The sequence below is a fragment of the Scyliorhinus torazame genome, chromosome 13 (assembly GCF_047496885.1).
Source record: "Scyliorhinus torazame isolate Kashiwa2021f chromosome 13, sScyTor2.1, whole genome shotgun sequence".
Taxonomy (NCBI): domain Eukaryota; kingdom Metazoa; phylum Chordata; class Chondrichthyes; order Carcharhiniformes; family Scyliorhinidae; genus Scyliorhinus; species Scyliorhinus torazame.
The window spans coordinates 186,492,015-186,506,079 of NC_092719.1; the positions used below are offsets into that span (position 1 = coordinate 186,492,015).

The following is a 14,065-nucleotide window of genomic DNA, read 5'->3' on the forward strand; positions in this document are numbered from 1 at the left end:
AAGAGTGAGGGGGTGTATCGAGAGATACCTGGAGGTCAATGACGACGGCGAGGTCCCTGTGGGAGTGGTCTGGGAAGCACTAAAAGCGGTGGTCAGAGGAGAGCTGATTTCTATTGGGGCCCACAAAAGGAAAACAGAGGCCAAGGAAAGGGATAGATTACTGGGGGAGATTTTAAGGGTGGACAGGGAATTTGCAGAGACCCCCGAGGAGGAGCTGTACAGGGAGAGGAGACGACTCCAGACCGAGTTTGACCTTCTGACCACCAGAAAGGCGGAGGTACTGTGGAGGAAGGCACAGGGGAGGAGGTATGAATATGGGGAAAAGGCTAGTCGCCTGTTGGCGCACCAACTGCGAAAGAGGGCAGCAGCGAGCTAGATAGGAGGAATTAGGGATGAAAGGGGAGACACCGTGCGAAGGGCAGGAAAGATAAATGAGGTGTTTAAGACCTTTTATGAAGAACTGTATAGGTCTCAGCCCCCAGAGGGAGAGGAGGGGATGCGGCAGTTCCTGGATCAGTTGAGGTTCCCGAAAGTGGAGGAGCAGGCGGTGGCAGGCCTGGGGGCGCCGATTGAGGTGGACGAGGTTATTAAGGGACTGGGAAGCATGCAAGCAGGGAAGGCCCCGGGGCCAGACGGGTTCCCGGTGGAATTCTACAGAAAATATGTGGACTTGTTGGCCCCGTTGTTGGCGAGGACGTTCAATGAGGCCAGGGAAGGGGGGACACTACCCCCGACAATGTCGGAGGCGACGATATCGCTAATTTTGAAGAGGGACAAAGATCCGATGCAGTGTGGGTCCTATAGACCTATTTCACTATTGAACGTGGACGCCAAACTGCTAGCAAAGGTGCTGGCATCGAGGATAGAGGACTGTGTCCCAGGGGTGGTGCACGAAGACCAGACAGGGTTCGTAAAAGGGAGACAATTGAATGTTAACGTGCGACGGCTATTAGGGGTGATAATGATGCCCTCAGTGAAGGGGGAGGCAGAGATAGTGGCGGCAATGGACGCAGAGAAGGCATTTGATAGGGTGGAGTGGGAGTATTTATGGGAAGTGTTAAGGAGGTTTGGGTTTGGGAACGGATTTATTCGCTGGGTTAGACTACTTTATGGGGCACCAACGGCAAGCGTAGTTACAGGTCGACATAGATCGGAGTATTTCCGATTATATAGGGGAACAAGACAGGGATGCCCGCTGTCTCCATTGTTGTTTGCGCTGGCAATTGAACCTCTGGCCATGGCGCTGAGAGACTCCAGGAAATGGAGAGGGGTGACTAGAGGGGGAGAAGAACACCGAGTCTCGTTATACGCGGATGACCTATTGCTATACGTGTCGGACCCAGCGGGGGGGGGGGGATGATAGAGGTTATGCGAATCTTGAGGTGGTTCGGGGAATTTTCGGGGTATAGGTTAAACATGGGGAAGAGTGAATTATATGTGATACATCCAGGGGACCAGAGTAGAGAGATAGAAGGCTTACCGCTAAGGAAAGTGGAAAGAAACTTCCGATACTTGGGGATTCAGATCGCTAGGAGCTGGGGAACCTTGCACAGACTTAATCTGACACGGCTGGTAGAACAAATGGAGGAGGACTTTAGGAGGTGGGACATGCAGCCTTTATCGCTGGCGGGCAGGGTGCAGGCAATTAAGATGATGGTCCTCCCGAGGTTCTTATTTGTATTTCAATGTCTCCCTATTTTAATCACCAGGACCTTTTTTAATAAAATAGATCGGAGCATTACGAGCTTTGTGTGGGCAGGGAAAGTTCCGAGAGTAAGGAGGGGGTTCCTGCAGCGCAGTAGGGACAGAGGAGGACTGGCACTACCAAACTTGGGAGATTATTATTGGGCCGCCAATGTGGCAATGATACGTAGATGGATGATGGAGGGTGAGGGAGCGGCGTGGAAAAGGCTGGAGAGAAGGTCCTGTAAAGGGACGAGTCTAGAGGCGCTGGTGACGGCGCCGCTACCGTTCTCACCGAAAAAGTACACCACGAACCCGGTGGTGGCGGCAACACTGAACATATGGGGACAGTGGAGGCGACAGAGAGGGGTGCGGGGAGCCCTGGTGGGGTCCCCTATCAGGAACAACCATAGGTTTGCCCCAGGAAGAATGGATGGAGGATTTCAGAGCTGGTACCAGTTGGGAATTAGGAAGGTGGGAGATTTATTCATAGATGGGACCTTTGCGAGCTTGGGAGCACTGGAGGAAAAGTATAAGTTACCCCAGGGGAATTTCTTGAGATATATGCAGGTGAGGGCGTTTACTAGACAACAGGTGAGGGAATTTCCGCAGCTCCCGACACAGGGGATACAGGACAGGGTGCTTTCAGGGGTGTGGGTCGGAGAGGGCAAGGTGTCAGAGATTTATAGAGAGATGAGGGAAGAGGGGGAGGAGTCGGTGGGCGAACTAAAAAGAAAGTGGGAAGAAGAATTAGGGGAGGAGATAGAGGAGGGTATGTGGGCTGATGCCCTAAGCAGGGTATGTTCCTCTTCCTCATGCGCCAGGCTTAGCCTGATTCAATTTAAGGTGCTACATAGAGCACACATAACGGGGGCAAGATTGAGCAGGTTCTTTGGAGTGGAGGACAAATGTGGGAGGTGTGGCGGGAGCCCGGCAAACCATGCACATATGTTTTGGGCGTGCCTGGCACTGGAAGGGTATTGGAAGAGAGTGACGGGAGTAATTTCGCAGGTGGTGAAGGCCCGGGTCAAACCAGGCTGGGGGTTAGCTCTATTTGGAGTTGCGGAAGAGCCGGGAGTGCAGGAGGCGAAAGAGGCCGATGTCGTGGTCTTTGCGTCCCTCGTAGCCAGGCGCAGGATCCTACTCATGTGGAAGGAGGCGAAACCCCCCGGACTGGAGGCCTGGGTAAACGATATGGCGGGGTTTATTAAACTGGAGCAGATAAAGTTTGCCCTGAGAGGATCGGCTCAAGGGTTCACCAGGCGGTGGCAGCCATTTCTCGATTACCTAGGGGAACGTTAGAGGGAAGACGGATGACCAGCAGCAGCAACCCAGGGGGGGGGGGGGGGGGGGGGGGGAGGCAGTTGAGTATAGGGCAATAGAGTACGAGGTTTTGTTACTTGTATATTATTACTATTGTTAAAAAGTTAAAAAATTTCTGTTTTGTTACTGTTATCGTTTCGCTTGTTTTGTAAGCGGGAAAAATGTTGCTCAGGGAAAAAAATTTCAATAAAATATATATTTTTTAAAAAAAGGTAGTATTTGACTGAGTATGGCAACAAGGAGTCCTAGATAAAGTGGAGTCAATGGGAATCAGGGGAAAACTCTCCGCTGGTTGGAGTCATATCTGGCACAAAGGAAAATGGTTGTGGCAGTTAGAGGTTAATCATCTCGACTCCATGGCACCACTGCAGGAGTTCCTCAGGGTAGTGCCATAGGCCCAATCTATGATCTCCCTTCATCTATGATCTCCCTTCATCTTAAGGTCAGAAGTGGGGATGTTCGCTGATTACTGCACAATGTTCAGTACCATTTGCGACTCCGCAGGCAATGAAACAGATCTTGTCCAAATGCAGCAAGACCTGGACAATATCCAGGATTGGGTTGACAAGTGGCAAGTTATATCCGTGCCATGAAATGACCATCTCCTACAAGAGAGTATCTAACCATTACCCGTGCCATTAAATGGAATTACCGTTACTTAATCCCCCACAATCAACATCCTGGGGGTTACCATTGGTCAGAAACTGAACTGGACTATCCATATTAATGCTGTGGCTACCAGGGCAGGTCAAAGGGTAGAAATTCTACTGCAACTAACTCATCTCCTCACCCCCCAAAAGCCTATCCACCATCTACAAGGCACAAGTCAGGAGCGTATTAGGATACTCTCCACTTGCCTGGATGAGTGCAGCTCCAACAATATTCAAGAAGCTCAACACCATCCGGGACAAAACAGCCCACTTTATTGCTCCCCCTTCCACAAACATTCAAACCCTCAAACACGAACAAACAGTGGCAACTGTCTGCACCATTTACAAGATGCACTGCAGTAACTCGCCAAGGTTACTTAGATAGCACCTTCCAAACCCACAACCACTACCATCTAGAAGGACAAGAGCAGCAGATACCTGGGGACCCCACCACCTGGATGTTCCCCTCCAAGCCACTCACCGCCATGATTTGGAAATATATCACTGTTAACTTCACTGATGCTGGGGCAAAATCCTGGAATTTCTCCCTAACTTCACAGTGGGTGTACCTACACCTCAAGGACTGCAGAGGTTCAAGAATGCAGCTCACCACCACCTTTTGAAGGGCAATTAGGGATGGGCAATGAATGCTGGCCTAACCAGCAATGGCTACATCCCATAAATGAATTCTGGAACTCACTTCTACCACATTAGTCTTTGAGCCACGCATTCATTTTCTCTGACATTATTCGCCCAGGCCAATTTGAATGTGGTTTATTACTTTTGAGATTCTGATCCTTAATTGGGTGCCTAGCCTCATACTGAATATGCAAAACCTCTTTCCTTATCTTGCCTAGGATGTTGGTACCTACATGAACTACTCCAAGTTCCTCTCCAGCCCTGAGCAGATGTCACAAACCTTTGCACCAAGCAGACAACAAAGCCTCCTGGATTCTCTCCCATCGCTACACAGAACAGAGTCAGTCCCCCTCACCAAACTGTTGTCTACTACCACCGCATTCCTTTTGCTCCCCCCCGAATGGCTTCCTGTACGACGGTGCAATGGTCAGTCAGCTCATCCACCCCCAGCCCCCATTCTCATCCAAAAAAATTTAGAGAACCGCAAAACTGTTGGATACTTGCAAAAGACGAGGCTCCTGCACTCCTGCCCCGTGGGTCTGCTTAACTGCCTCACTCGCAGTCACACCCTCCTGTCCCTGACCAAATCAGAAGGCTCTATCCTAAGGGTTCTCATGTAATATATAAAATATTTAAGATTACAATCTGACGATCAGGATTTACTTTAGATTCACATTTAATCTAAAGAATTTGTATTTATATTGTGGATTTAGATAAATAAATACCTTGCCCCAAGCACTGAATCTCAATTTATCTAACTAGTTGCCGTTAATCCCAATGAAATGGTGTAAGGAACACAGGATCAATTTCATAAAGAAGCAGTTACATCTGGGCCTGAATTCTCCGACTGGTTGCTGGGGCAGGAATTCTCTGATCCTGCCGATAGCGCACCCCCGCCCATGGGTTTCCCGGCAGGGTGGGGTGGCTTCAATGGAAATTCCCATTGACAGTGGTGGGAGCAGAGAATCCCACCGCCAATGAATGGCGCGTTGCCTCCCCTCAGCGAGAAACATGTGGCTGGGAGGCCGGAGATTCCCGCCCCTGATCTTCACTGCTGTAGACGAACAAAGTACTCATTGTTTTAAAAATACTTTCAAATTGATCTCACACAAATTGCGGATTTATATTGACTAATCATCCCTATTACGCATAACAGATTGGATATAAGTATGCAGGCTACCAATTGCCTTATTATAGGGGAATGGAATCCCAACCACATTGCAAACCGTCTGAATACTTTCATGAGGTGATGGTATGCTGACTTGATGGGTATGGTCTCCAGTGCAATCAATAACAATTTTCCTGACAAGCTGCATTAGAAAATAAACTAGGATTTATATATCACTTTGCAATGTACATGATAAATATCTCAAACTATTTCACCCAACACTGCTTCACTTGGACTGCAGTACTTTGTTATATGGGCTGTCAATGCAGACAGAAAGTGAAATGTATAACATCTGGAAAGGATTTACTTCCATCTCCAGGTGATACCTTAAACTGTCAAAACATATGTGCATTAATTATATCTTTACCTGTTATTACATGGCCTCGTTCCTATGTTATTGTTCAGCTCCACAGCTAATTTGTCTTCAGTTCTGGGTGACAGTACACCTCATTAGGAGGTGATGAAGTGTTACATGAAGAACCAAATTAATCAGCACACTAATTAGCCTAGACTCATGAGTGGAGCTGTATGGCTACACAATTTCGGAGAGAACAAGACTGCAAATGAAAAGCAGATGTGTTGTGTTGTACCTCGTGCGTTGCTCTTGCAATCTCTTGTCTCACCTGACAACTTTTGTGCCATTTCGCACCACTTGCATGTCGACCATGCAGGTTCCATCAGCTTGAGCAACCAGGTTAATCTCAGCAAATTCGGCCTGAAAAATAGTTCAAACAGCTGGTTAGAGCACAGTGAAAAAATACATTGAACAATATTCCAAATACAATATGGATACTTTCCACAAGTCTCTGATTATCAAAGATATCTCATCCAGTGCATCAGGATTTCATACGAAAAAATAAAGTAGATCCTCCATTGAGTTTAAGTGCATAACTGATAATTGATCAACTTAATTTCTGTTGATAATAGTTGGACAATGATCTGTTGAAGCTATGTTTGAATCGTTCATGTTTTGTTGACATCTACATTCAGATTTATATGATTATTTTGAAAGAAAATTACAATTTCAATTCATTTTGAGATCTTAAAGCATTATTCTTAGTTGAATGAAATGGGTTTATTTTCTAAACTGCGTTGCTGTACAAACTGGAATGTTACATATAAAATGGCAGCAATACAGTTGTCTTTCTGAATGTCAGCACTATAAAGGTGTTCAACTCCTTGTCCACAGGTTAGATGGATTCTAGCTTTGGTTTTCACGACAATCGTAACCTGAGAAAGTGCGGCCTCACGCGACATTTGACCAGTTTTTGGAACACTTCAGTGACATTTTCAGCTAATAACTTTCCTTGCTGTGTTTAATGATCTGCAAAGAGCATGATGTTAAATGACAAAAATGCACAATATCATCAAAAGAAATAAAACATTTTTCTGGCTACTCCATCTGGAGGGTAGGTCTCCGTTCATTTTAATGAGGCCACAAGAGAGTGGAGGACAGCCGTTAAAAAGTTAACAGGCTCTAAACAAGCCATTGCTTTACTAGTCTTTACTCCCTTGGTAGCTCTTAGAATACAGGCTGAGTTCTGCAAATACTAGGAACGAGGGGAGTTAGCCACAGGGAGCTGTGGATTATCATTTTAGTCAGGTTCTACTATACAGTCAAACCAACTCAGCATTCACCCTCGACATATTCTCCAAACATTATCTAAATTTGAAGACAATAACTTTGGTGTTTTGAGAGTCATATATTTTTATTAAATACAAATTAGCTACAGTATTAACAACATTTATCAATAACCCTTTCTATGTGTTAGATATCAGTTGAGAAATTGGGCGAGTGACCTTCTTCCATTGTTGCCACTCTTGACCTGATCACTACAGGGTATACTGACTCAACTTCACACTTCTTATAGTGGAAAGCCTTGCTTCTACTTAAAGCATCACTGTAAAAGCACAAGGGTCTTGCTAGTTTTCATGGTCTAGTAAATCTCCTCATTGACTACGAGGCTCAATAAAGTTGTGATCACATTTTTATTAAATGGATAACTAAGGCATTGATCCCTGAAACTATGCAAATTGCAATAAATGGTTAAATCTAATTAATTCCCACACCAGAGACTAACAGGTTTTAATTAAGAAACCACTGAATAATTTAAACTTTTCATAGGGGCAAACAATTTTGTCAAAAGTGCAGAAGTCAGCTACTGTAAGATTTTATGAGAAGTTTCATTACAATAATGTTTTTTTCCCCCGACTTCTAATAGGGACTTTGGCAAAGGAATGGTAAACCTTGATATGATTAAATCTGGCCACACAAGTTTGTAACAGTGAGGACTGAGTGCCCATAGAAAGAGATTAAAGAACTGAATAAAGCCTTGCAGCATTCTACCTTCAGGGCTCCAATGGCCTGATAAATAGTCATCCAAGATTAAATCAGAACTACATTTGTTACCTCTATCCCAAAATCCACAAACAGGACTGTCCCGGTAGACCCATTGTGTCAGCCTGTTCCTGCCCCACTGAACTCATTTCTTCCCATCTTGACTCCATTCCTTCTCCTCTTGTCCAGTCCCTTCCCACCTACATATACAATTCCTCTGATGCCGTAAACCATATCAACAACTTCCAGTTCCCGAACTTAACCGCCTCCTCTTTACCATGGATGTCCAATCCCTCTATATCTCCATTCTCCACCAGGATGGTCTGAGGACTCTCCACTTTTTCCTCAAACAGAGGCCTGAATAATCCCCCTCCACCACCACTCTCTTCCATTTGGCTGAACTTGTGAGGTAATGCATTTTGGAAGGGCTAATGCAGGTAGGGAATATACAGTGAATGGTAGAACCCTCAAGAGTATTGAAAGTCAAAGAGATCTAGGAGTACAGGTCCACAGGTCATTGAAAGGGGCAACACAGGTGGAGAAGGTAGTCAAGAAGGCATACGGCATGCTTGCCTTCATTGGACGGGGCATTGAGTATAAGAATTGGCAAGTCATGTTGCAGCTGTATAGAACCTTAGTTAGGCCACACTTGGAGTATAGTGTTCAATTCTGGTCGCCACACTACCAGAAGGATGTGGAGGCTTTAGAGAGGGTGCAGAAGAGATTTACCAGAATGTTGCCTGGTATGGAGGGCATAAGCTATGAGGAGCGATTGAATAAACTCGGTTTGTTCTCTCTGGAACGAAGGAGGTTGAGGGGCGACCTGATAGAGGTCTACAAAATTATGAGGGGCATAGACAGAGTGGATAGTCAGAGGCTTTTCCCCAGGGTAGAGGGGTCAATTACTAGGGGGCATAGGTTTAAGGTGAGAGGGGCAAGGTTTAGAGTAGATGTACGAGGCAAGTTTTTTACGCAGAGGGTAGTGGGTGCCTGGAACTCGCTACCGGAGGAGGTAGTGGAAGCAGGGACGATAGGGACATTTAAGGGGCATCTTGACAAATATATGAATAGGATGGGAATAGAAGGATACGGACCCAGGAAGTGTAGAAGATTGTAGTTTAGTCGGGCAGTAGGGTCGGCGCGGGCTTGGAGGGCCGAAGGGCCTGTTCCTGTGCTGTACATTTCTTTGTTCTTTGTTCTTTGTTGTCCTCTCACTCAATAATTTCTCTTTTAACTTGTCTCACTTCCTCCAAACAAAGGTGTGGCTATGGGTATCTTTATGGGTTTCAGTTTTGCCTGTCTCTTTATGGGGTATGTGGAACATTCCTTGGTCCAGTCTTACTCTGGTCCCCTCCAACAACTCTGCAGCACATGTTTGATTTCTGTACCGGCCTCCCCGAATAGGCGCCGGAATGTGGTGACTAGGCTATTCACAGTAACTTCATTGAAGCTTACTTGTGACAATAAGCAATTATCATTATTATTTTATCGTTACATTTGATGATTGATTCGGTGCCGTTTCATGTTGCCGTCTGGACCTGGAAAACTTATCAATTTTGCTTCCAATTTCCATCCCTCTATCACCTTCACATGGTCCATCTCACTACACTTCCCTTCTCTTTCTTGACCTCTCTATCTCTATTTCTGGGGTTAGACTGTCCACTAGTATCCATTACAAGCCCACCGATTCCCACAGCTACCTTGACTGTAGCTCATCACACCCCACATCCTGTAAAGACTCTATCCCATTCTCCCAGTTCCTTCGCCTCTGTCACATCTGTTTCAATGATGCCACTTTCCAAAACAGTGCTGCTGACTTGTCTTCCTTAATTATAGTTTCCCACCCACTGTGATTGACAGGCTTGCAACCGTGTCCGACCCACCTCCTGTGCCTCTGCTTTCACCCCTTCCCCTCCCTCCCAGAACCAGGATGGGGCCCCCCTTGTTCTCACTTTTCACCCCACCAGCCTTCGCATTCAAAGGACCATCCTCCACCCGTTCTGCCAAATCCAGCATGATGCCACCACCAAACACATCTTCCTTCACTCCCCGGTCAGCATTCCACAGGGACCATTCCCTCTGGGATACCTGGCCCACTCTTCCATCACCTCACCCTCTTCCCAACCATAGAAGGTGCATCACCTGCCTTTTACCACCTCCCTACTCACCATCCAAGGGCCTAAACACTCTTTTCAGGTGAGGCAGCACTTCACATGCACCTCCTTCAATCTGGTCTATTGCATTTGTTGCTCCCAATGTGACCTACTCTACATTGGAGAGACTAAACGCAGACTGAGTGACTCCTTCGGTCCATCAGCAAGCAGGACCCAGACCTTCCTGTCACTTGCAATTTCAACACACCATCCAGCTCTCTTGTCCACGTATCCGTCCTTGACCTGCTGCAATGTCCCAGTGAAGCCCAATGCAAACTGGAGGAACAGCACCTCATCTTCCGATTTGGCATGTTACAGCCTTCTAGATTTAATATCGAGTTCAACAACGTCAGATTGTGAACTCTCTCCTCCACCCCATTTTTATTTCTATCAATTTATTTTTATCTCTTCCATCGATTTGTTTTTCCTTCACCACTGTCTCCTACCCTCCACTCCACCCCTCTAGGGCCACCTGTACCCTGATCGGAGGTTATCTTATGACACACTGCTTACCTTTGTTCTGCCATTAATGCATTCTGATCTCTTAATGTGCCACGATCAGCACCATTTGCATTCCCTTTGTACTCTTGTCCACAACATCTTTGTCAATCTCTCCCTAGCCTCCACCTATCACTGGCCCTCTATCCAGCCTCACTGTTCCAATGCCTCCCACACCCATTCCCCCAACAGTATAAATCTCATCCTAGTTCCAGTTCTCTCCAGCTCTGATGAAGAATCACCCAGACTCAAAACGTTAGCTCTGTTCTTTCTCCACAAAAGCTATCCGACTCGCTAAGATTTTCCAGCATTTTCTGTTTTTGTTTCGGATTTCAGCACTGCAGCACAGTAGCATTGTGGATAGCACAATTGCTTCACAGCTCCAGGGTCCCAGGTTTGATTCCGGATTGGGTCACTGTCTGTGCGGAGTCTGCACATCCTCCCCGTGTGTGCGTGGGTTTTCACCGGGTGCTCTGGTTTCCTCCCACAGTCCAAAGATTCCTGCCACAGTCCAAAAAAAATTCTATGATAATCTATGAAAGATGTGCAGGTTAGGTGGATTGGCCATGATAAATTGCCCTTAGTGTCCAAAATTGCCCTTAGTGTTGGGTGGGGTTACTGGGTTATGGAGATAGGGTGGAGGTGTGGACTTGGGTAGGTTGCTCTTTCCAAGGGCCGGTGCAGACTCGATGGGCCGAATGGCCTCCTTCTGCACTGTAAATTCTATGATCTATGATAAATCTGCAGTAATTTGCTTTTATTATACATTTGTTCTCTGCTTGGTATTATTTATTGATGTACCATTAGTGTCTCAAATGGCAAGGCTCACTGGCTGTCAAGGCAGTGGACCATTGTCTTTGATGTGTCAAATGTTGGAGAAGCTGCTTCCAAATTAATGATGGAGGCCAGTATAATATTTAGCAGCTAAATGGTTTCACTTTCTCATTTCTAACCACAGAAAGTACTTAGCATTGTTGAAGTGGTCAGCAGGTGTCAATCAAAACAAGAATGTTTATAAACATTGCAGTTAGGATCAATGGAGGATACTTCGGATGCATTCAAGGGAAATAAAAATAAACAAACCTCCTGGCAGCTCTGTTTAAAACATTAACCTGTCAATCAAAGGCAATTTAAAGATACTCCATAGTGAAATTGAATGATTGCTTAGCATTTCAAAGGATCTCAGGAGGTTTCAAGTCCTTTAAAGTGTGGGATTTCAAAGAAGGCTCTGACACTTCAAAAAGCAGCAGTTTCAAAAGCACAAGGCTGAGGGAGAAGATGTGAGGAATGGGAAAGTGTTCCTGGCTTGATTCTTTACTGAACTGTTTGGTCTGCTCAACAGCAGTCCAGAGTGAGAGGCCATTTCAGAGTTTAAACAAGTCAGACCAGAATGAAGATCTTGAACAGAGGGCTGCCTGAGATCATCACGCCAAGAGTGATCTTCAGGTTCCACATGGCTAGAAGAGAGTCCAGACATGGGACCCCCATCCTGGGGAAGGGTCAACACCTTATCCACAGCCCAACCCACCCAACACTCAGGGCTCTTGGTGGACCCTCCCTCTGCAGCCTGGCAGTGGCAGGGGGCACATGAGTAATGGGTTTGACCCCCCCCCACCCCCCCCTCAGCGTCCATCACGTCAGGACTGCACTTGGCAATATTTACACCAAAGCCTGCTCGGTGGAATTTCTGCTGTAGGATGTTGGAGCATAATGGGGGGAGGGAGGGGGGAGATTTGGGTTTCCAGCACATTAATTGCATTCAAATCAGCTGTTTGCATTTTCCCACTACGGCTTGCAGGGTGGCTGCGGAGTCTGGGGATGCCTGCCGCCTGGCGCAGATCCCGGTTTTGGCCTGACGTGGGGTTTTCCACTCGATCGGGATTCCCGATCTTCATGGTGGGGAACGGAGAATCCTGCCCTCAGTGTACTCTGTGTCTGTGTGGGCTTCCACCGGGTGCTCCAGTTTCCTCCCACAAATCCCAAAAGATGTGCTTCTAGGTAATTTGGACATTCTGTATTCTCCGGCGCCAGAATGTGGCGGTTTTACATTGCAGTGTTAATGTAAGCCTACTTGCGACAATAAAGATGATTATTATTATGAAGTTCACCTGACCTACAATCTTCAGTTGAATTTGGCTAGGATGATCACAAAAGCCTTCACTGCAGGTGTGATTCATCAGACTTCCTAAACACTTTAATCAAAACAAGGTTTATTCTATATATATATATATATATATATATATATAAAAGCAAATTACTGCAGATGCTGGAATCTGAAACGAAAGAGAAAATGCTGGAAAATCTCAGCAGGTCTGGCAGCATCTGTAGGGAGAGAAAAGAGCTAACGTTTTCGAGTCCAATGACTCTTTGTCAAAGATAACAGACAGAGAAAGTGGCAAATATTTATACTGTGGAGTGAGAATGAAAGGTGAGTCATAGCCACAGAAACCCAGGGAACAGGCTGCTAATAGCCACAGAAACCAAGGCGAATGAGTGCTAATGACAGTCCCCAGAGAGAACAAAAGGTGTGAGAGGCCAAACAGCAGAGAAACTAACATTAGAGACTAAACTGCATCATATGGAGATGTGGGGGGAGGGGAAGGGGGAAGCAAAGGGGAGAAGGGGTAAGGAAAGATGGATAAAATGGGGGGGGGGGGTTAAATATATATTAAGAAAGACAAGAAAGAAAGAAATGGTTAAAGACAGTTGAAATGAAATAGGATGAAAACAAATGGATTGAGGTGGGTTAGAGCTAATCATCTGAAGTTGTTGAATTCGAAGTTGAGACCGGAAGGCTGTAGCGTGCCTAACCAGATGAGATGTTGTTCCTTCAGTTTGCGTTGAGCTTCACTGGAACATTGCAGAAGGCCAAGGACAGACATGTGGGCATGAGAGCAGGGTCTTTTGTTAAAATGGCAAGCAACGGGAAGATCAGGGTCCTGAATGCGCACCAAAATATATATAGAAAAACAGCAAGAATTTTTTAATCAATTACAAACATAAAGACACCACACAGCTACAGTAATCTATGTATATAACACTTAATGAATGCCCCCTTCGCTGTTCCAATTCAATAACAAAATTCAATTAAACCAAAATCCCTTTTCAAGCCAGCACATTGTCTTCTCACTTGAATGGAACTGGTCCTTTTCCTGAAATTCTGATCCAGTTCTAACCAGAAGATTCAAACTCCTTCTGGAAAGCAACTATAGCTTTAAAGTTACCAAGGCAGTTAGCCACAACCAATGTGCTTTTTACTGGAACATCATTTAAAATGAAAACAGAGAAAAACAGGGAAAACACTTCTTTCTCCTTCAGCAGTCCAAAGCAGTCAAACTGAAACAGAAACCTAAAAAGAAAACGCTCTCACCTGATAGCTCACAGCCCAATGTGCTACAAGTTACATGATAAGAGTCTAAACCTTTCTTAAAGGGACACGGACATGTCACCTTCCCCGACCTGCTCCCAGGTCGGGGTTTATATCCTGTGGGGAGTTCCTAGTCACCTGAGTGGCTCATGCTCTGAGTTATAGGAGTGGAAGCGATACAAGTTCTGTCCCCATAGGGGATCATAACACCACCCCTCCTTCCACCCCACCCCCCCCCCCCCCGCC

At 46.0% G+C, this 14,065-nt stretch overlaps 1 protein-coding gene across 1 annotated transcript in view; it reads right to left on the bottom strand.

Moving 5' to 3' along the window:
- syn2b (synapsin IIb) overlaps positions 1 to 14,065 on the bottom strand; it is a 628,186-nt gene that overhangs the window by 313,899 nt on the left and 300,222 nt on the right. Inside the window, exon 3 of the mRNA XM_072472583.1 lies at positions 6,087 to 6,178. Coding sequence (XP_072328684.1) covers positions 6,087 to 6,178 — 92 coding nt within the window. The remainder of the gene's footprint in view (positions 1 to 6,086; positions 6,179 to 14,065) is intronic.